The 26,978-nt window shown below is 44.8% G+C and overlaps 2 protein-coding genes across 8 annotated transcripts in view; one reads left to right on the forward strand and one right to left on the reverse strand.

The window, feature by feature from the left end:
• Positions 1–22,149, reverse strand: part of NMS (neuromedin S) — a 62,960-nt gene extending 40,811 nt beyond the window's left edge. For 5 of the 6 annotated variants that reach the window (XR_005558216.1, XR_005558215.1, XR_005558214.1 and 2 more), the window contains exon 1: positions 21,994–22,123. The gene's annotated coding sequence lies outside the window, so the exon portion shown is untranslated. Of the gene's footprint in view, positions 1–21,993 lie in introns of all 6 variants that reach the window. The other variant, XR_005558212.1, reaches the window with a different exon arrangement.
• A 426-nt stretch (positions 22,150–22,575) lies between these two features.
• LONRF2 (LON peptidase N-terminal domain and ring finger 2) overlaps positions 22,576–26,978 on the forward strand; it is a 47,601-nt gene continuing 43,198 nt past the window's right edge. For both annotated transcript variants that reach the window (XM_039355785.1, XM_039355786.1), the window contains exon 1: positions 22,576–23,376. In XM_039355785.1, coding sequence (XP_039211719.1) covers positions 22,599–23,376 — 778 coding nt within the window. In that variant the 5' untranslated portion in view covers positions 22,576–22,598. The remainder of the gene's footprint in view (positions 23,377–26,978) is intronic.

Raw genomic sequence — 26,978 nt, forward strand, 5'->3', positions numbered from 1 at the left:
TGGGATCTTTACTTTTCTGTTGGAAGAGCTGAATTTTCGCCTTTGAAAGGGGAGAAGGAACCACTGCAGGGCCCTGGAGTGGAATCTGGCCCATGGCACTATGGAGATGTACGAGATCATCTTCCCTAAGAGCTGGGAGAAGGTGACTAGAGGAACAACATGGCTGTGTTGGACCTGACGTATCAGGGTCCGGATACTGCTCTGGTGGTCCGGGGACAAGTAGACCATGCACTGTTCCATATCTATGACCACCCCCAAATGAAGGAGACGAGTGGATGGAACTAACTGGCTCTTTAGGAAGTTTACGGAGAAACCATGGTTCTGAAGAACCTCGATGGTGAGTGCTACATCCGACCTTGCCGTCTGAACTGACCTAGACTGTATAAGAATGTCGTCCAGGTAGCATTGGATCTGTATTGGAACCAGTCTCAGGTGGGCAATCAGAACCGATAGGATCTTCGTGAACACCCTCGGAGTGGGTGACAGGCCAAATGGAAGAGCTCTGTATTGATAATGACAGGACTTGTATTAGAATCTTAGACATCTGCGATGTTGGAGAAGTATTGGGACACGTAGGTATGCTTCCGTGAGTTCGATAGATGTCAGGAAGTCACCCTTTCTGATGCTGGACAGAATAGATTGTAGAGTCTGCATCTTGAATTTCTTGTAAACTAGACTAGGTATTTAGTCTTTTTACATCAAGAATGGCTCTCCATCCTCCCGAGGCCTTGGGCACTACAAAAAGGATGTTCGGCCGGGACTGGTTCCACGGCCTTTATTTCCAAGAGGTGATTTATAGCCTCGTTCATGAGGTTTCTCTTGGTTGGGTTCAGAAGGGTTGGGCATGGCCTGAACCGATTTGGCAGTCTGGATAGGAATTCCAGCAATAGGCTGTTCTCTATGGTGGATAGAACCCAAACGTCTGTGGTGGTGGCTTCCCAGTTGTGAATAAAGAGGGAAAGCCTGCCACCAATGGGGGGGCCCTCCACGGACTCACTTATTCAATGAGTAACATTAAGGCCCCCGGCACCTCAAAAGGGCTGTTTGGACTGAAATTGTTGTCTAGGTTTGGGTCCAGATCATTTTTTTGGTGATTGGCCCTGGGAGGGAAGGATCGGGGTTGTGACCACTCCGTCCCCGAAGTGCTGCAGAATGACTGTTTATGATAATATGGGCTAGTTTTCTTGTCTGCCCGCCTGGTCTGGTAGACTAACACCTTCTTCTTGTCCCGGTTCTCCACCAAGTAGGGATCGAGAGCTTCCCCAAACAAATGACTCCCAGTGTAAGGTGCTGTAGCCAGACACCACTTGGACTTTAAATCCGCTTGCCATGTTTCAGCCAGAGCAGCCGGCGAGTTGATACATTAGCAGCAATTGCCCTGGCCGAAAACCTGGCTGCATGAAGTGTGGCGTCAGCCATGTATTCTGCCGTCGCGAGCAACTTACCCAAAGTTTGGTGAGCCCGTACCTGTTCCTGGGGAATCATGGCCTGAAGCTCTTGAAGCCAAATGATGGAGGTCCTGGAAAAGAAAGATGCTGAAGTGGAAGCCGTCATTGCCCAGCCGGATACCTGATGAGACCTGCACAAAGAAAATTCTGATTTTCTTTCCTCCGGTCTCAAGGCTTCTGCCATATCACCTGGTATGGTGGAGGGGGAAAAGATAGGAGTTAAGGATCTATCTACCGCCGGGACCTCTAGCAGATCTGTCAGCGACGGAGTAACATTGAAAAGTTTTTTATCAGTGACCCCGGAGCAGGGGGAGCACTGAGGCTAGCCCATTGTTTCTTTATGGTATTAAGGAAGAAGGGAGGGCACGGAATGTGTTTTTGGGTCACGGTCGGTTCGGAGAATAGAGGGTCTGGAGCTTGACTGGTGGAAGCGGTGGGTTGGGACTCTTGGTCGGGTGCAATCTTGGCAACTGTGGTGGCCTTAGATAGAAGGGATCTGAATAACGTGGGATCAAACAATCCCACGAAGGGAGAGGGTTCCTGATGCGTTTCCTCATCCTCTGACAAAGGTGGGCCCTGTGTTTCCTCAACATCCGAATATGGCTCTCTGTCTTTAGATGAATGATCAGAGGCAATGGAGTAGGCATATTCCGGGGGCTCAGAGTGTACGTGAGTGGTGGATGAAGGTTGGGTCTCTACAATGAAGCAATGCTCTGTGCTAACATCTCAGTGAGCATTGATTGGAGCTGTTCTGGCCATACTTCTTGAGGAACCTCGGGACGGAGACCAGCAGCAGTGGATGTGAACGTAGCGGAAGGCCCTGGTTGAGTACTGGGTGAAGGGGCTACCCAATTGCTGTTTGGATCTGGAACCATAGGAATGATGGACCTCTGCCCGGTCTCTGTGTCCAGGGACAGTGGTCTCCGGTCTTGAACTGACGTTGCCAGTTGAGGACCGAAAAGGGAGCCCTCTGATGTAGCCATGGAAGGAAGGGGAATCTCCCCTGGTGTAGTCTCCCTTTGGGCCTTTGAAAATTGTCTCTCTAGGGCCAGCTGTCTCCTTGTGGCCTCCTTTTTGGCCGCTTTGGATGGGGCCTTGCTAGATAATGCTTTGGCCTTGGCTTTCAGCTTCCCTGCTGCCTCCATTTTGGAGGATTTGTGCTCTTTTTTACTTGGAGGGCTGGTAGTAGAAAAGGCAATCTAGGGTTGTTTGTCTTCTGCCATTTCGTTGGAGATCCTTCAGTACAAGCCTGAGAATGGACCTTTATGGGAATAGGAGCTGAGGCCTGGACTGTTAACTGCTGAAAACTGGTAAAACCAGTGTAAGCTCCTGATAATTCTACTGTGAATCACAGTGTACTTTGAGAGGCAAAATGTTTGTTGGAATAGGAATATATTGGGCTGGATCACCCTGATGCAATTAAAGGCCTGAGAAGGAAGACAAGGATTGCAATTGAAGGAAAGGTTTGGACTTCCAAATTGCCGAAAAATTGCCAGAGGCAATGTTAATCCAACGTGACAGGGTATTTATTTTATTGGGCCTGAATGCTCTGGAAGGTAAAAGTGAGGCTGAGGAAAAATGGCGCCAAAAACAATATTCAAAATGGCGGCCGTCAACGCCTGAGGCGATATCAAGGCTTCCTTAAGGCACTCTAAATAGCCAACAATTTCAGATCAAATTGTAAAATTGTATTAAAACTAACTGAATGGACACTATATAGCACGGGTGTCATTCAAACTCATGGATCACATGACGTGTCGCAACATATCTTGACTTTTTTCCCATTGCCGGCAATGGGGTGGGCGCGATTTGGAGTGACGCATCCAGCCAGCAGTTTGACACCCCTGCTATATAGGATTATGCTATATATGTTGTCCTTGGCTTATTACTTAGCAATAGTTTCAAACTGTGACAGCCCCCCCCCAAAGCTACTTAATGACCTTAGCTTGTGTGATGAGTTGCATTACCAAACAGAAAGCATCAGATAAATATCTGCATGAAGCTGATCTGATCTTGTGGAGTTAATGAGTAACTACTAGGAACTGAAATTATAAAATTAATTGTAAGTAAAAAGGCTAACATTTAAGTCAGAAAGAACAATGTGTCATCTCAGTTGCTGTTGTATACAAATTAGGAATCTTCTAGTCCAGTGAATAGTGATAATGGAAGGATTAGGGGTGGTTTTGGAGAAACATTATCTATTCTGAATGAACATGAGTTAGAGGAAAAAATTATTCTGTTAAATAACATGAATGGTTGGATGAGAATGGAAGAATTTTTAAAAAGTCTTAGTCATTTAGAGACTCAAGAATGAACAATAATAACTATGTGTACAATATCAATTTATTGAAGGTCTGTTTCAAATATGAACTTTAAGCGTGTCCATTTGTTCAATGAAATTATCATAAATCTAAAAGCTTGTTGATCTTTTATGAGGAAATAAAGTACTGATCAATACAAGGATGATTAAATTCTGAATGTGAGAAAGACATTAAGTAGTGTCAAAAGAAATGGAAAAAAAGGAAAAGTGAAAAAAATAGAAAGACTGCAAGAAGTGAAAGTATGTCTTGTGTGAAAAGGAGCGTTGTCTTGCTTGAACGCCTTTTCTCAGCATGAAGATGTAGCATCCACCGATTGGATAATCAAAGCCTTCCTGCTCAGCTTTAGACTAAGATTAAACTTTAGCCACGCCTCCCTTGGGCGTTCCTTTCCCAGTTTTGTTGAGGCAAAGCTTCTTAGATCTGACACAATAGCTCCTCCTGCAAAAAAATCTGCCTAGACTAACTGTCAGGGTGGGTGTGGATGCTACATCTCCATGCTGAGAAAAGGCGTTCAGGCAAGACAATGCCCCTTCTCCAGCATGATAGATGTAGCATCCACCGATTGGGACATACCAAAGCCATCCATGTCTCTGTCGGGAGGGAAGTCTAGGCCTGAGATCCATGAGTAGGAACAACCTGCTGCAAAACTCTTCTACCGGAAAAAGTGTCTGACGCAGCAAACTTGTCGATTTTATAATACCTTATAAATGAAGAGGGGGAAGACCAGGTGGCTGCCCTACAAATCTCTTCTATCGAAGCCTGGGTAGACCAGGCCGCAGATGTGGCCGTGCTACGCGTCGAATGAGCAGTGATGTTGGCAGGAACGGGAAGAGACTGAGCTTTATATGCATAAAATGCATGCCCTAATCCATCGTCCATTGGTTAAAGATGATACCTTCAGGCCCATGGAAGAAGATTGGAATGACACGAAAAGCGCCTCTGTCCTGTGTGATGCTGCCGTTCGCTTCACGGAGTGATGCAAGGCTCTGCGCACATCTAACGTGTGCCACAATTTTTCCAGGCGATAAGACGGTTGAGGACAAAAATCTGGAAGAACCAGATCTTGAGGCCTATGGAACCCGGTATTGACTTTCGGAATGAAAGAAGGATCCAATTTGAGGATCACTCTGTCATCCAGAAAGATACACAGGTCACTCCTGACCGATAGTGCGGCTAGTTCTGAAATCCGTCTGGCTGAAGTTATGGCTACCAGAAAGGCCATCTTCAAGGATAGAAATTGTAGAGAGCAAGATCTAATCGGCTCGAACGGTGATCCGGTAAGGACCTGTAACACCTTTGGCAAGTCGCATGTGAGGTATCTGTGTACCACAGGAGGACCAGTGTTAACGGCTCCCTTTAGGAAGGCCGTAACTGCAGGATGATGAGATAACTGCGTCTGATTTTCGCAAGTGAGAACAGTTGATAATTCTGCAATCTGCCTGCGAATGGTATTGTGTGACAACCCCTTGTTCAGACCTTCTAGAAGGTAGTCTAATAATACTGGAATGGTGATGGTCAGTGGGTTCACCCCCTTTGTGGTACACCACATACAGAAATTTTTCTACATGGCATCATAAATTCTGTTGGTTGAAGGCTGTCTGGAGCCTGAATCATCTCAATCACTCCAGATGAAAAAGACAGCTTAGCTAGGCTCTCCCGCTCAAGTGCCAAGCGGCTAGCTGAAGCCACTGTGGCTCCGGGTGATGGAGATGACCCTGACTGAGAGCAATTTGATCTGGTGGGATCTTCCACGGCAGGGAGATTGCTAGGTCCACGAGGCCAGCAAGCCAAGGTCGCCTTGGCCAGTGAGGGACCAGTAAGATTAATTCTGCCTGTTCTGAGAGAAGCTTCCTGATGATGGCTGGAATCAGTGGAAGTGGAGGGAATGCATACAGAAGTCCCCTGGGCCATCTGCTGCGTAGAGCATCCGTTCCCTCCGCCCCTCATGAGGGAAACCTCATGAAGTATCTGGGTAGTTGAGCGTTTGTCAGTGTGGCAAATAGGTCTACCAAAGGCTGACCGAATCTCTCTGATATCTCCCTGAAGAGGGCTGGATCCAATCGCCACTCTGAGTGGTCCACCATCGCCCTGCTCAGAGAATCTGCTTGGCAATTCACCTCCCCTGAAATGTGTTCTGCACAGATGGATTTCAAATTGGCCTCCACCCACAATCCCAATGCCAGGGCTTCCTGCATGAGGGACCAAGATCTGGTCCCTCCCTGCCTGTTGACATGAGCCTTGGCTGCAATGTTGTCCGTCATTATGAGGATGTGAGTCCCTGCTACTATGTTGGAAAATTGGCGAAGAGCCAGGTGTATTGCTCTGAGTTCTAGCCAATTTATGTTGTGTGTGAGGTCGGACCTGGACCATTGGCCCTGTGCCATGTGTGTCTGTGTGCGCCCCAACCGAACAGACTGGCGTCCGTGGTCAGGATGAGCCTGTGCAGCTCCTTGAATAGTGATCCCCTGTGTATGGCTGACGAGGCCCACCAGTTTAGTGACATCAGGGTTTGATGTGGAACTCTCACCTTCCGTGTAGAAGCGCTCATGTTCCGCTTCTGGAAAGGGAGTAAGAACCACTGGAGATGTCTGGAGTGAAGCCTTGTCCACAGCACTATTCCCAGACATGAGATCATCTTCCCTAACAGTTAAGACAACTGGACAAGCGGAACTGTCTTCTCTTTCTGTATCCTATGAACTAGGGATCTGATACTGTCCTTGCACTCCTGAGAGAGATAAACCATACATAACTTTGAATCTATCACCGCCCCTAGATGTAATATCCGAGTGGTAGGAATGGTGTGGCTCTTCTTGAAGTTCACGGAAAAACTGTGTCTCTGTAGTGTACCTATTGTGCTCTGCAGATCTATCTGTGCCGAGCGGAATGAGCTGGACTGGATGATAATATTGTCCAGGTAGCATTGCACTCTTACCGGGATCAGTCTGAGGTGAGCTGCTAATACTGCCAATAGCTTTGTGAACACTCGAGGAGCCGATGACAGGCTGAAAGGAAGAGCCCTGTACTGAAAGTATCTGCGCGCATGGCAGAACCGGAGGAATCTACGGTAATGGAGACGGATGGGGACTTGAAGGTAGACTTCTGTTAGGTCTATGGAGGAGAGGTAATCTCCTCTTCTGACGCTGGCCAAGATGGATCTGAGGGACTGCATTTTGAATTTCCTGTACACCAGGAAGCGGTTGAGCCCCTTCAGATCCAATATCGCCCTCCATCCGCCCGAGGCCTTGGGGACCACGAAGAGGATAGAGTAGAACCCTTTTCTCCTTTGTTCCGAAGGGACTGGTTCTATGGCTCCTATTTCTATTAGGTGTGATATTGCTGTGGCTACTAACTCGGCCTTGTGTGCGTGTCTTGAGACCGGACACTGAAGGAAGCGATCTGGGGGGATGGATTTGAACTCTAGGGCCAGACTGAATCTTATGGTCTCCATTACCCAGGAATCGTTTGTGGTAGCCTCCCAGGTGTCACTGAACAGAGCTAAGTGACCGCCTATAGAAGGATCTGAATTGGCGTCACTTACGCCTGTAAGGACGTCCCCCCGCTCCCCTGAAGGAACGCTTGTATTGTGATTGGCCCCTGGATCCTGAATTCTGGCGGTCCTGATTGTGATCCTGTCTGGGAGAAAAGGATCGGGAACCTCTGGGCCAATGCCAGGACTGCCCTGATCGAAAGGGCTGTCTCCATTCCCAAGAACCTCCAGCCCGAAAGGACTGCCTGTGGAATTCTTGTTGTGGTTTCTTGTCTAACTTCTTAGAAGGGTGAGCCAAGGTCTTTCGCTTGTCTTTCTCTTCTATTAAGTACGGTTCCAGTACCGAACCAAATAAGTGTGTACCACTGTAAGCATCAGTAGCTAAACGCCACCGTGACTTCAGGTCGGTCTTCCGCAGCTTTAGCCACAATAATCTATGTGATGCCACTGTGGCTGCTATGGATCTAGCTGAATACTTTGTTGAGTGTAAGGATGCATCTGCCATGTATTCTGTGGCCGCAACCAGCTTACCTAATGTTTGCTGTGCGCGCACCTGATCCGGAGGGATCAGGGCCTGTAACTCACGTAGCCACATAATGGAGGTCCTTGCGAAGAAGGACGAAGACGTTGCCGCTCTGATTGCCCAGGCTGAAGCTTGATGAGCCCTACAAAGGGAAAACTCGAACCTCTTATCCTCCGTCTTGAGGAACTCTGCCATATCTCCGGGGATCGTGGATGTGGAAAACAGTGAGGACAAGGGAGTGTCTACTGTTGGTACCTCTAGGAGGGAAGAAAACAGTGATGAGACATTAAACAATTTCTTTTCCATGCTATTGGAGTAGGTAAAGTGGCTAGTGAAGACCACTGTTTCTCCACTGTATCACGGAAAACAGCCGGGCAAGGAATCTGTTTTTCCTCCACTACCTTCATTATAAACAGCGGATTTGACTCCTGTGCTGTGGAGGAAGATGGTTTAGGCTCCTGCTCTGTAACCAGGTTTGCCGTGGTGCAAGCCTTTAGTAAAAGGGATCTGGACAGAGAAGGGTCAAAAAGCCCTGACGTAGGGGACGTATCAGGGGCAGCTTCTTCATCCTCAGACATAGGTATGTCAGTCGTCTCCAGGTCCTCAGATTCCGCCTCTCCAAGCTGAGATGAAGTCTCAGATACACCAGAGCCTGTTGACTGGGCTTGACCAGCGCGGCCTACAGGTAAGTATGAGGGAGGCGGTACCTGTGGAATCCCCTGTGCCATGGAAGATGACATAAACTGGTCAAAGGCCCAGTGCATAAAGGTCTGGAACTGTTGCACCCATAATGCACGCTCTACTGGACCAGCACCAGCCCCTGTTGCTTGAGAAATCTGTGGAGTGGAGGAAGCAGACTGAACAGCAGGATCAGGATGTGGAGACGCAGAAGAAGAAGGAATAACAGAAGGAATAACAGAGGGAATAACAGAAGGAGGAGGAGGAGGGGGAATGGTCTGTTCAGTTCTCCCTTGAGGAGACCAAGCTCTGGGAGCCTGATAAGATGGCACAGGTGTGGACTCAAATGGGGAGTTGCCCAGCGAAACGGGGAACCACTTCAGCTTTGCTGGACCTGAGTTGTTGTGCTTTGGAGAATTGTTTCTCCAGTGCCAGATGTCTCCTCGAAGCCTCTCGCTCAGCAGACTTGGAGGGTTCTTTGGTAGACAAATGCTTGGTCTTGGCCTTCTTCTTTCCCCCCGTGCTCAATTCAGAGGATCTGCGTTTAGCTGGTGTGGAGGGAGCATCAGAACCCTGCAATGTCTGAGGAGCAGCACCGTCTGCCATTGCGCACTAGACCTTCCAGATAGGAGAAACCTAGGAGTGGGGGTAAAGACACGCAGATCAAGTTGTCCAGGAGGGAAGCTTCCCGCGCCCTGAACAACCTACAATGGCAAACAGCCGGGTAGCTCACTAGAGGTACCCGCCTAGGCCCTGCGACACAGCGTCACACACTAAATGAACAGGCCTGAAAATCCTCCCTCAGAAAGAAATCAGAAATGAATTTAATGAGCTGATTGATCAGCCTTCAGATAAAGGATGTACTCTTGTTCTGATTAAATCCTGTGAAAATGTGATAAAGGATACTAGATGCACCCCCTTTGAGAGCCTTACTCAGAAGGCTATTGCAAATTCCCTTTTAAAAGGTCCTGAGTGTGCTCCAAAATGGCGACCATGCCCAGATCAGAATCCAAGATGGCAGCCACCAGTCCTCTTGCCGCCCAAATGGCGACTTCTCAGAACAATCCTGGATCGCAATCCCAGAAAAAAAACCCTCCTTACTCCCCACAGGGAGCCCAAGGGATTTTCAAGCAGTTTTACACTCGCCCCCTTGATTTATAAGGCACCCAAGGAACTTGCGTTTCTGCAGTGCAGGCAACCGGTGATCTGATCCTCTGATCCTCGTGGCCACGAGGCTCAACAGAGACGGCTCTATTGTACAGCTCCGGTGTTCTTGAGCTCTCTCAAAAATTTTCAGAAAAGGCCTCCCGGCGCTCGGGAAATTCCCCGTCAAAGCGCCTAATAGCTGAGCGGGCTTTACTCGCGCTCCGCGGCTTGGCTGCCGGTGAACACAAGGAGAGCAACCCCCTGTAGGAGGAGGCAAGTTCCTGAGGCGATTTCTGTTCTTAGCAAGAAAAAAACTCCTTATACCTAATACATTTACAATCTACTAACTTCTAATCTAAATCTAAGAATTTCCTAACCTAACTCTAAAGAATCAATCTAAGTAAACCGAGGAGCAATCAAAGTTGTGTCTTGCTGAGCCCGAGACTAAGAGAAAACTGGGAAAGGAACGCCCAAGGGAGATGTGGCTAAAGTTTAATCTTAGTCTAAAACTGAGCAGGAAGGCTTTGATTACTCAATCGGTGGATGCTACATCTATCATGCTGGAGAAAGTACAAGATACTTTCAAGAGAATGAATGAGAAAATAATGTTAAAGATGATGTGGAAACTGCTGGAAAGAGTACTACAGAATGCAACAGAAGTTTCTGGAATTATGCCAAAGGCAGGTATGAAAAAAATGGTATAATGTTGAAGTGAAAGAAGCTGTGGGTAAGGCTGCCTGTAAGATTGCTGCAGAAATGGAAAACAAGAGAAACTATTGCTAGAAAGTTCACTAAACATGAGAAAACAGGTGGAGAAATCTGAAGATGTGCAAGTGCTGCTAAAAAGGCAGTAGATCAGTGGTTCTCAACCTGTGGGTCGGGACCCCATTTGGGGTCGAACAACCATTTCACGGGGGTCGCCAAACAAGGCTGTCCGCCATTTTTCCCCCTTTTCTTTGGCCACGCCCCTGGCACCAGGTGATGTATAAGTGGTTGGGGGTCACCACAACATGGGGAACTGTATTATGGGGTCGCAGCATTAGAAAGGTTGAGAACCACTGCAGTAGATTATAGTACTGTATATTATCCCCCCAAAAGAGAGATGAGAACTTTAAAAAACAGTTATCTCCAATTTTGCCCAAGTATTGACTTCCTAGCTATCACATAGCAGCAACATTTAAGATCCATATTTCCTAAAGAAGGCATAAGCCGAACTTAAAATAATTAGGATTATTCACTAGTCTTATCTGTTCTTTCTTCAAAAGAAAACAGTATCTGTTTATCCTGAATACACGAAATTTAGCAGAAATCTATTCCAGATTCTAGTCTCAAGACTCTTTTCCAATAGTTTTTCTCCCCTTAACCATCATCTTTTTGTATTAATAATGTTACTTCATATTGTTGTATGTATGAAGTAATTTTTTTCCAGTCTCTTGATAGAAATACAACTCAGTAGAATACCAACTGACAATACCAGGCCCAATCTTAATAGCAACATTTTTGTCTAGAACAGTGGTTCTCAACCTGTGGGTCGGGACCCCATTTGGGGTCAAACGACCATTTCACGGGGGTCGCCAAACAACGCAGTCCACCATTTTTTCCCCCTTTTCCTTAGCTGTACTACTCCCTTTTATTCTATTGGCTTTTGAAAGCCAATAGAATAGACTCTCTTGAATAGAGTCTAATTCTATTGGCTTTCAAAAGCCAATAGGAATTGTCCAGGCTGTCTCTGCCCTGCTGAGCCCGCCAAAAGTCCCATTCTGCAAACGGTGCTGCACCAGTTGAGTAGTCCTCGACTTACGACCGGTTGAGTAGTCCTCGACTTACGACCGGTTGGGGGTCGCAGTATTAAAAAGGTTGAGAACCACTGGTCTAGAATGCTCTGAAATGCCAATTGCAAGTTTATGACATGTGGATTATAACAGTACCAATCTCAAGAGTCCAAAGTAAAAATAATAACAATGTGTAATAGCAGAGTGACCAATTTAGATATTCAGTAACATGCAAAATCCCCAAAGCAAAAAAACAGGATATGTAAAACCAGCAAGAACTGAATATTACTAAACTAGCTACTCTGAGATCCTTTTCTATAACACATACATGATCTTCCTTAAAAGTTCCACTGAAGGTAAAGGGATTCTTCTGAACAGCTGATGAACTGAGGTGAAATTCAGGAAGGGGGATCCATAGCTTGCTGGCTCAAAGAAACTATACCTTTTAAACCATTTTAATCTTTCTTTAAATACATCTCTGTAATAAATTGAATAGCAAAATTAATCCCTGCTATAGTGAGGTTAGGACTAATATATTTTTTAGAAAGCTACAAAAATACAGTGTTTATTTATTTATCAGATTTAGATACAAAGGAAGTCTGAGTAGTACACAAGTAAAAAAAGTCTAGTGTTTTATCATGCAAAATATTTTTGTTCAAATTATTAATTGACTATAATAAAAGCATTTTGAAACAATTCTGTATATTGAAATCACTAGATTATATGGATGTTAACCAAATCTAAGTCTAATAGGTAATACAAGAAACAATATTGACATTTCTGGAGAATTGTAAAATGATGAGTATATTTTTGCTTTACTACCCAAAAATACTTTAGTTAGCCTCCTTTGTCTGTTTATTTCCCATAGAGTGGAATATAAGGAAGTTAGGGGCTGAAACAGTGTTCCTTCAAATTGGATGGGATAGGAAAAATCAATCTGTTTTTGCCTGTAGCACAGGGACACCTAGAATGCATCATTGCCCGATGCTAGTCCTCAAGTTATGAGTGTAATGGAGCCTGCCCATTCTACTCATAACTTGAAAACTTGTAGAGTGAATTTCATACCTCGAACGAGATCATTCCCTTGCTTGTTAAAACGCACGCAGCTCGTTAACCACACATAAGGTATCTCAGGATGGGGAAAGCCATGGAGGGCCTAGTGATGAAACAGGCCCCCAAGGCTCTCCCGACCCACCTCATGCTTCCCCCTCCCTTCCAGCCGCGCCAGACTCACCTGGAAAAGATCCGTATCCTCTCTACTGCAATTCCTGTTGCCATCCAGATCTGAGGCCAGGAGATGCTTCTGCAGCCCCCCCCCCCCGCAGTCCGATCTGGGGTCTGGACACCTTTTCCACGCCGCTGCCACCTGGATCTGAGGCCGGGGAACACTTCCATGCCCCCCCCACAGCCCAATCCGGGCTCCGGAGGCCTTTTCCAGGCTGCTGCCACCCGGATATGAAGCTGGGGGATGCTTCCGCAGCCCCCGTGGCCCAATCCAGGCATCAGAGGCTTTTTCCAGGCTGCTGTCACCCAGATCAGGCCACGGGGGGGGGGGGGGAGAAGCGTTCCCTGGCCTCAGATCCAGGCAGCAGCTACCTGGGAAAGCCTGGATCCGGAGCTTGGATCGGGCCGTGGGAGGGCGCGGAAGCGTTCCCCGGCCTCAGATCTGGGTGGCAGCGGCCTGGAAAAGGCCTCCGACACCCCAATCCATCCTCTGGAGGCATGTGGAAGCGTCCCCCGGCTTTGGTTCCATTCTCTGTTGCAGAAAACAGAGGCCTAAAGTATCATGAGCACACACAAGGAGACCTCACCCCACTGATATCACGTGATCTTGCTTTACTTTAGGTCTCCATCTCTGCAAACATACCGAAGGCTTGGAGCAGCCAAGAAAGCGAAGGATCTCGATCTTCGCAGGGCCCTGAAGGCCTGGTGCCTAGGGAGACCTGGGGTAGGGATGGGGAAGGAGGGAATAATCAGGGTGAATATTGTAGAACCAGTGCGGCAAATGACTGCCGTGGTGCTGCAATATTTGTAATTTTGGCACTTGCTCGTAAGCACTAGGGGGCACTCATCACATAACTTTGAACGAGTGTTATGTGAACGCTTGTAACTCGGGGATTACCTTTATATGTTGACAAATTACCAAAATTAACTGCTGCATCTGATGGATTCCTTCAACACGTAAAATTTCTGCTTATTTTCCACCCTATGAGTCAAATCCAAATTAGCCTTTCAGACTGAACAGCAGTGTGTGAGCAAGAGATCACATTTTAGCTTTAAGGAAGTGAAAAAAAATTCTAAATGACAGCATCATATTAAAAAAAAGTTTCTTCAGTATATATGAGTCATACTTTTAGAAGGTAAACACAAATGGAAGCTATGATAGTTCTCACAGGTTGAAGTGATCTAAGCAAAATGAAGTGATTACTCCAAAGAGAACTGAATATTTAAAAGTCAGTCCTTTTATAGATAAGCAAGCTTGTTTAGTTAAATTATGACAGATATTGGTGGAATTGGAATACAAGTAATATCATACCAATTCCAGAGTTCTGGGCCCACTGCCTTTGATGGCATTCTTATATCATTTAATTATGCCAATCCTGCTGCCATGGGTGATCAAAAGTGGAACCAGCAAGTTACATATAGTATACCCTAGGAGCCAAGTATTTCTGAGGTCCTTGCAAAGTTGAATCTAACTTAACAAAGATAAATTCCATCAGGGAATACCATGCTGAACTGAGCATTTGGTAAGAACTGTTGGACCTCATTATAGGCAATCCTCAATTTATGATCACCATCAGGACCAGCATTTTTGTTGCTGATCAAGGCAGTTGTTAAGTGAACTTAACACTCCCCTTTAAGTGTTAACACTTACACTTGATTTCATGATTTCACATTTAAGTGAATCCAATTTCCCAAGACTGCTTGCCGATGAGTCTTTCTTACTGTGCAAAGCTGCCTCTTTTATTACCTCTTTCTACTGGTGTGACATACAGACCAGACAGATAAGCATATAGCATTTTAGGCTTTAGGTAATATCTTTATCTTACATCATGGATGTCAAACTCAATTTCATTGAGGGCCGCATCAGCATCGTGGTTGCCACTGGGGGGCCGGGTGGGTGTGGCTAGCATGGGCATGGCCTACTGGGTGGGTGTGGCCAGCTCCATGTCACTCATGTCAGGGACATCTGTGCGGGCCTGGGCAGGAATGAGGAGCATCCGAGGGTGGGGAAGGGTGGGTGGGACAGGAGGCGAGCGCCAGGGCATGGTCCACTGGAGGAGCCTTACTGAGACTCAGGCTGTGCACAGAGCCCCTGTACAGTGGCATGGACTGCCCAGAGCCCTGGGCAGCAGGTGTTCAGAGGTCAAGTGCCCAGCCCGGCCCTTGAACTCCCACGGCATCAGGACCCCACAGCCCTGCCTAGCCTAGCCACAATTCCCCGAGGGGGCGCCCAGCTGCACTTACCTCCTCCTCAATGCTGCTGCTGCTATGCTTACTCTCCTTGGCAAGGTTGCTCATAATGAGTGCAGGAGGACAAAATGTATGGGTCAGAGGGAGGCCCCTCCCTCTCCATGAGAGGAAACCTGGCTTTGTAACCAAAACATCATCAGCAATAGGATGGGAGACCACCAGGGAATGGCAAAAGGGCAACAGGGCTGCTGGTGGCCATGTGCTAAAGCAGGACTTCCCTCAGACCCTTCCTCCCTCCCTCCCTTTCTTTCCTTCCTTCCTTCCTCCCTCCCTCCCTGTCAGAATCCAATTATATTTCATTTCTAGCTATCTACTCTGAAAAAAAAAACCCATTTCTTACTCTGTCTGGATTCTGTCATACTATGAAAGAGGAGGAGGAAGCAAGAGGGTTTTATGACTCTCACTTCCTTCATTTAATCTACAAAGTGACTGGATGTTGATTCTCATCAAAAGGACTGACCATAACAATATGGCCATCGCCTTTCATCTACTCTCTCTGAAGTCTCCCTTTTGCCGGCAGTGAGGAAAAACCACCTTGGCTTCTTTCGCCTCCTCCTCTTCCACTCCTGACCGGGCCTGACGGGGTTAAGCTGGGAGGGGAGGGGCGGGTTAAAGCAAATGAGCTACAGCCACCAGCCCCTGAGCGCTTGCTCGCTCGCTGTTTCCTGCACGTGCTCCAAGGCACCCAGCTGGGTTGCGGTGGGCCAGGGCTGGGGCAGCAGGGGCCAGTCCCTTGCCATTTCTGGGACAGCCCCCTGGGGGCCAAATCTGGGCCCACCCCGGGCCGCATCCGGCCCACGGGCCTTGTGTTTGACATGTCTGTCTTACATAATACAGTGTGGAATCTGGTACTATCTATTTCATAACTTTGGTTTTCCAACTGCAGAATGGAATTATTGATTTCATAATGGCAATAGTATGACATCTTGAGTTGTTATTCTGTCTTCTGCCCTATTTCCCCAACCTGCTTGCCTACCTTGTTATACCTACCCAGTCTTGCCCTATGGGAAGGTACCCCATTTTTTTAATGCAGTGGAATATAACAAGTAGACTAGCCTTAAGGTATGCAACATGCAATACTATAACTATTGTTAGCTTCAGAATTGTTGTAGCATAGCCTGGTCCAGACATCCTTAAGTATATTGTAATTTACAAGGAATCTCTTCTTTGTTCTCAAAAAAGAATGCAGCACATTGACAATACTGTTGTTTTCACCACAGTGATAACCAGAGGACAATTAGGACAGATTCCATTATAAATGGACAGCTCTCCAATTACTTGAAGCAATTTCTAATATGCACTTATGAACAACAAAAGCAAGCCAATTCTCTACTTGTATTGAAATATTTTCTGTTTTCACAAAGACAGCTACATCGGAATCCTGCTCTTTTTACAAATCTACCCAAGTGAAATGAAATATTTGCTTTCTCAATGGCGCCTCAGATCTTATTAAGGATTACATCTCTAATAAAAATCATTGATACCGAATTTATGTATACTCTGAGAGCAAACAGGTTTGGCTATAATTTACAAGCATTTACTTCATAGGTCTCCATAACTAGATACATTTCTTAGCCATTTCTGCCCAGTACGCATTCTAATCATGATAAACTAAAAGTGGTCTCTGCTGTCATCTCTCTGTCATCACCTGGTAAATCAGAGGTGGGCAGCTCCTGGTTGCATACCACTTCTGGTTATCCAAAAAGTACATCAAATAGCTATAATGGCATGATTACTCATTAACTATGTATGGAAAACTAAATGTAATAAGTATGTTAAGTCTTGAACACACTTATTAATGTTAAAAATAACTCCAAATTTAATAGTGGGCTGAACATTGAATATTGAACATCTCTTTTCTGACCCTTGATCCTTGTGGTTTTTGACCATCAACTCTCCATTTCAAATACCAGTATCTCTTGTTGATTTAAAAGAAAACCTTGCCTTCTCTTGAGGTAAGTGAAACTTACACTCCTGTGATATTTGTATTCAAATTATACTGAATATTAAGAGTCAATACTTCATGGTTCATATTCTGAACCAAAAAATGGTAAATAAAAAAAATCATTGTTGCAACCCAAAATTTTAATCAAAAAAGAGTAAAAGTACTTGATTCCATTTATTAAAAAACCAAGAACATTTTGCATTCACAGTGAGTTGTTGTAGGAGTGTCCTGGGACTGCATTATTTGCTGACTAATTATGATTGTTTGTCTCCTTTGCAGAGGAGACAAACAAGTCACTTAAGAGACAAACAATTTAGTCATATGTGCAGCTTCCTCCAACTAAATGCCCACACAGGTATTCTGCTTCGGGAAGACCAGGTGTTGCCCAAGCATTTAGAAAGACAGATCAACAATGCATGTTGCCATTATTTTGCATTCATGATGCAAAAAACATGACGGATGATTGAAATTGAGTTCCAAGCAAAGAAGCAAAACTGTCTGCCCAATTCCAAACTCCAATTAATCCACTATCTTTCTAGTGACTTGATTTCAAAATTCCATGTTTTCACTGTTAAATGGTTCTTTTTTTGGCTTAGGGCTAAATGAATCAAAAGTTGGAATTAAGATTGCTGGGAGAAATATCAACAATCTAAGATATGCAGATGATACCACTCTAATGGCAGAAAGTGAAGAGGAATTAAAGAGTCTCTTGATGCAGGTGAAGAAGGAGAGTGCAAAAGTTGGCTTGAAACTCAACAATAAGATAACCAAGATCATGGCATCCGGCCCTCTCAATTCCTGGCAAATAGATAAGGAAGAAATGGAGGTAGTGACAGATTTTATCTTCCTGGGCTCCAAGATCACCACAGATGGGGACTGCAACCAAGAAATTAAAAGACGCTTGCTCTTGGGAAAGAAAGCTATGGCAAATCTAGACAGCATACTAAAAAGCAGAGACATCAGCCTGCCAACAAAAGTATAGTCAAGGCCATGGTTTTCCCAGTTGCAATGTACAGCTGTGAAAGTTGGACCATAAGAAAGGCTGAGCGCAAAAGAATTGAGGCCTTTGAACTATGGTGCTGGAGAAGACTCCTGAGAGTCCCCTGGACTGCAAGATCATCAAACCGGTCAATCCTAGAGGAGATCAACCGATTGCTCTTTAGAAGGCCAGATCCTGAAGTTGAAACTCAAGTACTTTGGCCACTTAATGAGAAGGAAGGACTCACTGGAGAAGACCCTAATGCTGGGAAAGATTGAGGGCAATAGAAGAAGAGGACGACGGAGAATGAGGTGGCTGGATGGAGTCACTAAAGCAGTAGGCGTGAGCTTAAACGGACTCCAGAAGATGGTAGAGGACAGGAAGGCCTGGAGGAACGTTGTCCATGGGGTTGCAATGGTGTCAGACACGACTTTGCAACTAACAACAACAAATCAGACTTGGTAAATGTGTCATAAGGGGGCCTGAATGGGCTACTCCAAAATACTGATGTAGTGGAAAACTCTAATCATAAAATACCCATGTAGCAAAAGTTAGTGAGGATACATCTTGTCCTTCTTAGTCTCCTGAGAAATACCCTCTATCGAATTATCTTACTTTGTGGTTGTTTTCTACAGCCTTCCACTGAAAGAAGTACAGATTTCATTTTTTAAAAAATACCAGTGGGGGTTGTATAGGATTCAGAAGAAGACTTAAGCTATTTGATATGTTTTGAAAAAATAAAAAGTTGTTGAAGAAAGTAATGCCCAGACCATCTCTCTTTGCACACCTAGGACTTCCTCAGTTGTCTTTTCAATAAAAAGAATGTGCAACCACTTCAATAGCAGATGGTGGAAGGCAGAATCAGTAAGAAAACATTAAAAAAATTGCAGCATATCATGTCCAGTGCAGTGGAAACCATTCTTACAATAAAGTAAAATATAGGTAGTCCTCAACTTAAGACAATTCAGCCCAAAATTTCTGTTGTTAATTGAGACATTTTTAAGTTTGGCCACATTTTACAACCTTTCTTGCCACAGTTGTTGAGTGAATCACTGCAATTGATAAATTAGTGACCCAGTTGTTAAGTGAATTTGGCTTCCCCATTGACTTTGCTTGTCAGAAAGTAACAAAAGGTGATCACATGACCTTGGGAAATGGTCATAAATATGAGCCAATTGCCAAGCATCTAAATTTTGATCACAAGATCATGGGGATGCTGCAAAAATCGTAACTGTGAAAAAACGGTCACAAGTCACATTTTTCAGAGGTGTTGTAACTTTCAATGGTCACTAAATGAACTGTTGTAAGTGGAGGACTACCTGTAAAGTACCATTATCTTGTCCTTCATTTCTGCAGTCTTGGACCAATCTTGATAATTTCACTTTACCTCTCTCTTCACAGGCCTCTATACCAGTGTTCTCAAATCGTCCATCATATGGTCAATCATATGATCGTCAAATCAAGTCCATCATATGGCATTCTGCAGCCTCCTCACTTTCACTGTCAAACAGCTGGTTAGATAGGGGCCCACTTACCTAAGTATCTTAAGTATGGTTTACTGAACTGTAGAAGGGATTACCCATAAAGCAACTTAAACATTAAAATGAAATTTCATTGGACCGGAATGGTCAAGTGCATAGTTTAAAAGTCCCTGGTTCAAAGCTTATCTTAGTTGAGAATGTATTACCTAGCTTTTGATAAGCCAAATACTCCAAGCTAGTATCCACCATAACACAAAATTAATACCATTCTAGATTTTGATGCTGCAGTATAGCTACTGCAATAACATATATGAAGAGTTTTCCTTATTCCATTTTATGTTCTTTTTGTTCCAACTCAGTTTAAATCCATGCTTCCACCTTTTAGTCTAAAAACTACAGTATTATTTGGATTCACCACTAGATGTCCCCAACAAACAATTCTTATTAAAACAAAATTGTGAATATCTTCTGATCAGTTTGGCAGTTGTCTATTAAACTAATTATTATATAAAATTAAAGCCATACAGGATAATTTGGTAGTAGTGATAATATACGAAAAATCCTGGTCCCAGGTATCTTCATGGTCCAATATTGTGAATAAATATATATGGTTGTATATACAAGCCAAATGTAATTTAACAGCAATAATATAATAAATGGCTGGAAATGACTGTGTATTTAAATCAATCAACTGTTAATATGAAACAGAGGAATATATTTTTTGTCTAGCTTTGAAAGTCTGGAGAATTTTTTTTATCATGTCACGAGGACTGTACTACTAAATATATCTAAAGCTCAATTTTATTAGTTTCACAATGAAATTCTTTATGTGACTTGGTGAAAATGTTTGGGTGGATAAATGATAATACAGTACATTTTTTATTAAAAGAAAATCTGATGATTACTTTTCAATGCAAATGCACATTGATAAGAAACAAGATGGCTGAAATTGTGATTGCATCTATGCAGGAAATTTTGCCAATATTACAGAAGCAATTTGCCTTTTACCAGGATGTTGTTGGTGTTTTTCAATTTTCCAGTCTAAACATTTAACCTTTTCTGGGGGTTCCATTACAACAGGGTTTCCCAAACCTTGGCAACTTTAAAACTTGGGGACTTTAACTTCCAGAATTCTCCAGCCAGCCATGCTGGCTTTAGAATTTTGTAAGTTGAACTTCAGATGTCTTAAAAAGTTTCCAAGGTTAGGAAAACCAGCATTATAACATTTAAAAAACTGTGCAAATGGGGGGGGGGCAAAAAAGTCTTCCAGTTTCCCAGGCATTCCAACCTAGTTAAAATGTGTTTCCTCAATGGAATCACAATTTCTGACAATTATAACAGATTCATGCAAACTATAAGCAGAGACTTAACAATACTCAAATTCTGCCTGTATTATGGAAGGACTGGAATTGATTAGCTATGAGTATAATCATAAAAACATTTTCCTGAAGCCGATGAAGTTTTCTGTTCAGAACAGAGGTAAGCATGCTAGGTCAGTGGTGGCGAACCTGTGGGCACGTGCACCGTCGCCCCAGTCTTAGGCCTTCAGCTGGGTTTTATAAAACCTTTTCACTTTAGGCCTCCACCACCATGTACAAAAAAAAAAAAGGTTCAATCAATCAATTTCAACTTCTCACGGAAAAAAAATCTTGCAGTTGGAATTGATTGATTGAACTTTTTAGTCCAACCCAGTCTGCCGTTACCACTGCAGCCACGCCCACCCAATGGGCCACACCCACCCAATGGGCCACGCCCAGCCAGCACCCTACGATGCATAAGTAGGTATTGAGTTGGAGTTTGGGCACTTGGTCTCTAAAAGGTTCGCCACCTCTGTGCTAGGTCCTCTGGTTATTTTACACTACCACTTTCATTATCCTAGAGATAATGAACCATGCTTGTCAAATGCATCAAGTTAACTGTTAGACTATCCTAGCTCAGTCAATTCAAATAGTAATAAAATATGTTTTAAAAGTTGGAGATTTACATTGATAACAACTCTGGATTTTGATCAATGCAAACATGTCTAATTTTAGAAGCTACTATTCAACACTCAGGTTTATAACAAATATAAAAAATATAATCCTTTTAATACCAAGGGGGGAGAATAAGTTCTTGCATAAAAGAAAGATAGAATACCTATGTAGTTTTTCTCTGTAAATATAATGCAAGCCATTCTTATGAAAAGGCAAAAAAAAATATTAGGCATAGGTTAATAAATTTGAATAAGCTGTTTTGTTTATCTTGATAGTGCAAATTTTTGAACTCTGTATTTTGCATGCTATGATTTATGATTCAGCAAACCACGCCACGATGATGTACTTAACACATTGTGTAAATTCTTATAAATCGTCATTTTTGTTCATTTCCTGCTAGAAAGTAATGTAGACCAGATTAGGGGTAAACCAGCGTGTTGAATTATTCGTAGAGATCTCATCTCTCATTAGGTTCAATTTTTATGAAAACTGAATGGGCCCCGCTCCGATCCGATCAACGGAGAGCAAGCAGTCCGCTGTGCCTGAAAACGTTGCTGAATTCGCTTGTCGGACGTTGCAAGAGAAGGCGAAACAAGTTTGCCTAATACCCGTTTTCTCCAAATTAAAAAAAAAAAAAAAAGCAAGCTGCGCAAAACGTGTCTATCAAAATACGCCACATTTACACCCAATGGTTGAAAAGGAAGTTCTAAGCACTGGGTAACTAAGACCGCCCCGTGGAGCTCTTTTCTAAATAGATGTCACCTACCCAACTCGGCGAAAGATCACACTGAGCCGCCCTACCGTTGAAGGAAGAGGAAGCCCGGCCCGAAAGCTTTGGTTATCTTGCGCTTCCCTTCCAGGAAGCCTCTAAACGGCGGGCCGACCTCTCTCCGGCCACGCACGTGCGCTGCGGCTGGCGGAGGGCATGTGCGCCGGGCTCACCAGGCTGGGGACTGGGCGGGCTCAGTAGGGCGGTGCTGCCCTCCGCCGGGGAGGATGAGTTATACAACGGCTCGGAGTTGCATAAGCGCCCGAGCCCAGAAATAGTCGCGGTGGCCTGCTCGGGTGGCTCCAGGCAGGGAGCGCGCGCCGTCCGATTCTCCTCCCCCTGACCCCACTGCCGTCTCCACCACCGGGGACAGCCCGAAGCAGGGCTGGGGGCGCTCCTGAGTGATCCGGCCCTCTAGCGCGAGGGTCCGAGGCCGGGCTGGGCCGTGGGCGGAGGCGATGGAAGGCTACGCTGGGACGATTCCCCGCGCCGCCTGCTTTCGCGGAGCCTGAGTTCGACCATGGAGCCATAGCAGCCGCAACCCCCCACTGCTGCGGCCGCCGCCACAGCCGCCACACCCACTTGGCTTCTTGGCGGCGATAATGGAGCTGGGGCCGGCCACCGGGCAGCCGGCGCAACAGTATGCCCACCATCCCCAGGCCCTCTCGGGCGGCGGTCCCTGCCCGGAGATGCTGCAAGTGGCCGAGGAGGCTTTCCGAGGCGGACAGTTCGCGCTGGCGGCCGAAATCCTGAGCTCGCAGCTGGCCGAGCTGCCGCAGCCCGAGCGGGGCCTCTGCCTCCGTCAAGGGGACGCGCTGGCCCGCGCGGGGCGCATGGCCGAAGCGTTGGACTCGTACAGCGTCGCCGCTAGATTGGCCCGCTTGCGGCCCGAGGAGTTACGCGAGCTGACCGAGAGTTTTGCTCTTCTCGTCCGCGACAAGGAACTGCGGCTGCCTCCCTGGCAGGGCCCTGGGAGCGGCAGCGGGGGCACCCCGGAGGCGGCTGACCCGCTGGGGGACCCCGCTTGCTGCCGCCCTCCGGAGGCGCTATGCTGCCCTTCGTGCCTGCGTCTCCTCCACGAGCCGGTGACTCTGCACTGCGGGCACACCCACTGCAAGCGGTGCGCCCGGAGCGACGGCGGGCAGTGTGTCCGCTGCCCGCTCCGGCGTCCCATCCCCGCCTGTGCCTCTTCCGCGGCCTCCAGCACGGCCGGGCAATCCCCCGCCGACCTCCGCGTCAACGTGGTGCTGGGCAGCTTGCTAGAAAAATGGTTCCCGGCCGAGAACAGAGCGCGCCGGCTGTGCGCCGAAGGGGATGCCTTGCTGGAGAAGCAAGATCTGGCGGCCGCTTTGGAGAAGTACAACCAGGCCCTTGAACTCGGTGAGTGCCCGTTCGCCTCTCCCCCATTCATATCATACTCGTCTTGCTGATTTCCCTCGGTCGCCGGTATCAAGCCAATTTTAGAAAAGATTAGCGCGACATTTAAACCTCAGTCCTGTAACAGTAATAAGCCGACTTTTTTGGTTCACAAAGAACGGAAGGGGTGGTGGTGAAAAAATAGGCCGACTTGTATTATTGTTTGCTCTTAGTTAGGAAACAGGTTAGTGGGGGAGGAAACCTGTGGGCTGTAATCAGTCTCCCAGAGTGAGTTAATATAACTTCTTAGGCGATAACCATATCTTGGCACATGCCACACTTGAAGAGTGTTAACAAAGTTGTTCTATTTTTTTATTTGAGAATCCGTAGTTTGATGTTGTGTTTCAGACATAATATGGTTCTTAGAAGTATTCTATACTTTTGACTATTCTGTGCACCTCTCTCTCTGTTAACTGCTGCAACCTAATAGAAAACCCAAACTTAGTTTAGATCACTTTTCCTGCAATACAGGCTTGTGTGATGAATTTTTAGAAAAGGAAAAGCATCAGATAAATATGTTTGGAATGCAGTCCTGTTTAGAAGTGTGACACAGATCTGAAAATGTAACATGAGAAGTTGATTCATTACATCACATTTCAGAATTCAATGATATTGGTAGTATTGTTAAAAATTTGAATAGGAGAAGGGGTGATTGTGATTTTTTTAATTATATTTGCTGAATATCTGAAGAGCCAGCATAAACTGATTTGCATTCTTCCACATACATCATAGAAACAGCCAAAGAGTTTCCTACTTATGCAAACAACTCTCTTTAGTCTGACAATTGCAATTGTAGAATGACTCCTTGTTAATAGTGTAAGAAATGTACTACTCCAAAACTGACATGAACTTGTGTGATATTTACATTGAAATATTTTTGTAAGTTGTTACATTTCTTGGTGTAAGTGGCAGCTAGATATTCTGGGTCTGATACGTGAATTAGATGTGAGTTAGTAAGAAAGAATTCTAGTTGCGATTTGTCTATAATATAAAACGTTAAAACAATGAAACAGCACTGTGGGAAAGTTAGTATATTGGAAATGGGAATGACGTAGTACACCTGAAACAGCACTTCTTGTGCACTCTCTTTTCATATTTTTTTTTTACCTAACATCTTTCTCCTGCCAACTAATAATAGCCAATCTGATTTTCATTATCTGTGTTTCCATTAGTCATAGAAGTAGCTGGAAATGAGTGCCACAAGTATGGGTATCAGGGAGGGGGAGGAATTATGAAACATGCACAATGATATCATCACATAAGTGCCACAACTTACACACACGCATCAAATATTGAGTGCAAGGATGTAAGCATGGCATATGTATTATGATATCATTGTAATGTACTGTGTTATCATTTTACCACCACTTCAATTTGCTGCAGATGCTGCTGAGCCCCCTTTCTTTGGGGCAGAATTCCTAGAACAGCATTCTGTCACAGATATCCTCCAAATACATTGCACACATCACTAGACAAATGATCATGCTAATGAAGATCATGGGAATTACAGTCAAAAATACCTGGGGACCAGCAGGTGTGGAATACCTGCTTTAAAGTGTGTGTGTCCCTGAGTTAAGATGTAACTTCATTGCCTTTCCTCTTAATTCAGACTAAAACATCTAAGAATTTCCTCAACTTTCTTACAATTCGGTTGCAACAGAATTTGTCAACATTTTTATTATATGGAACAGGCTAGTATATTTAAATACAAATTCAGTTCAGATAACTTAAGACTTGAAACAATGAGTATAGAATTGCAGCTGACAAAAATCAAATAATTTTCACCATTTTCACCATTGCAACACAATAGGAAAAAAAAGTGTGATATAGTCTATACTGCAAAATACAGACATTTTGAATATTTTGGTCTTGAATGCTGCTTATGAGATTTGATGTAAGCTTCTTATTCAATCATCTAGTCCACAGGTCGGCAACCTGCGGCTCCGGAGCCGCATGCGGCTCTTTGAGCCTTCCCCTGTGGCTCCCAGCCTCCTCTGCCTTTGCAGAGAGAGAGAGAGAGAGACAGAGAGAGGCAATTGCACTTCCTTGCTTCTCTCTCTCTCTCTCTCTCAATCTGTGTATGTGTGCTTGTGTTTTTTTTGTATGTGTGTATGTGTAAAAGAGAGTGCACTCACAGTGTTCTCCGAGGAGCTGAATAGCTTACTGGGCGGAGCTCCTCCCTTTCCTGCGTCTCTGCAGGAAGCAGGAAGCAAGAAGGGTAGGAGAGAGCTAGCTAGCCCAGCTAGGCTGACTCAGGAATTCTGGGAGTTGAAGTCCATGAGTCATAAAAGAGACGAGGTTGCTTGCCCCTGAGCTTGTTGGACAACAGCTTGAAGCTTGCCAGGTGAGCAGCAGATGGGGGGGGGAGAAAGAGAGAGAGAGAGAGAAAGAGAGAGAGGGAGGGAGGGAGGGAGAGAGAGAGAGAGAGGAAAGAGAGAGAGAAAGAAAGAGAGTGGGGGAAGAGAAGTGGCAGACCAAGGGCAGATAGAGGGGGAGGGAGAGAGAGACACAGAGAGAGAGAGAGATCCTTTTGACATCTAAAATGAAGATAACACTGCATATATCCTTTTTTTAACCTGTGTGTGTATGTAATTTTATTCTCTTAAAGCATTCTCTTGGTGATCATTGTTTTAATAGTATGGATATTCCCAAGAGTCATATTTTTACTTTATTTTTAATGTATGTGTGTGTGTGTATGTATGTATGTATGTATGTGTGTGTGTGTATATATATATATATATATATATATATATATATATATATATATATATATATATATAGAGAGAGAGAGAGAGAGAGAGAGAGAGAGAGAGAAATGTCCATACACACACATACACACACACCCCTATAATAAAGGTAAAAAAGGATATAGGCAGTGTTATCTTCATTTTAGATATCAAAAGGGTTTTGCGGCTCCTGGTGTTTTGTTTTTGGTGGGAAACGGGTCCAAGTGGCTCTTTGAGTGTTTTGGGTTGCCTACCCCTGATCTAGTCACTAAATTTTACAGGTCAATCTAACCTTTGAAATGCAAGCAGAGAAAAACACTATTAGTTTTCTGACATGTTGTTTTAACTGAGCTCTTCCTGGCTAACTTAATAGACTAGGGAAGAGTCTTATATAGAAGGAGGCATGCTTGTTTTTTCTGTCTGCTGTTTTTGTTCTTCCCAGTAGACAGAAATGTTAATGTATTAGCTACTTTAATTGAACTGTTATTTTCCATTAGTTTCCAAATAGTTGTATCATTGTAGAACACATGTGCATTTTGGAAAACTAAATGTTTCATGACTTATGTTGTTCACCCCAAGAAAAGTTTAGATCTCTGTAAGTTTAGATCTCTGTAATATGAACATCAAAATTATCTTTGTAAATTTAATAGGCAAATAGTTTAATTGTTTTATAGGAATTTTCCCTCTGGCATTGCTAATAAAAAGCTTTTTCACAGTCATATTGGAAAAGCATTTAGAACAGGCAAGGTCAAACTTGTGACATCACGCGACGTATCGGGACTTCTTCCCCATTGCCGGCAATGACATGAGTGCGGTTTTAGCGTGACACATCTGGCCTGC

Source organism: Crotalus tigris, unplaced genomic scaffold, assembly GCF_016545835.1.
Source record: "Crotalus tigris isolate CLP2741 ecotype Arizona unplaced genomic scaffold, ASM1654583v1 scf7180000018759.1681925, whole genome shotgun sequence".
NCBI lineage: Eukaryota > Metazoa > Chordata > Lepidosauria > Squamata > Viperidae > Crotalus > Crotalus tigris.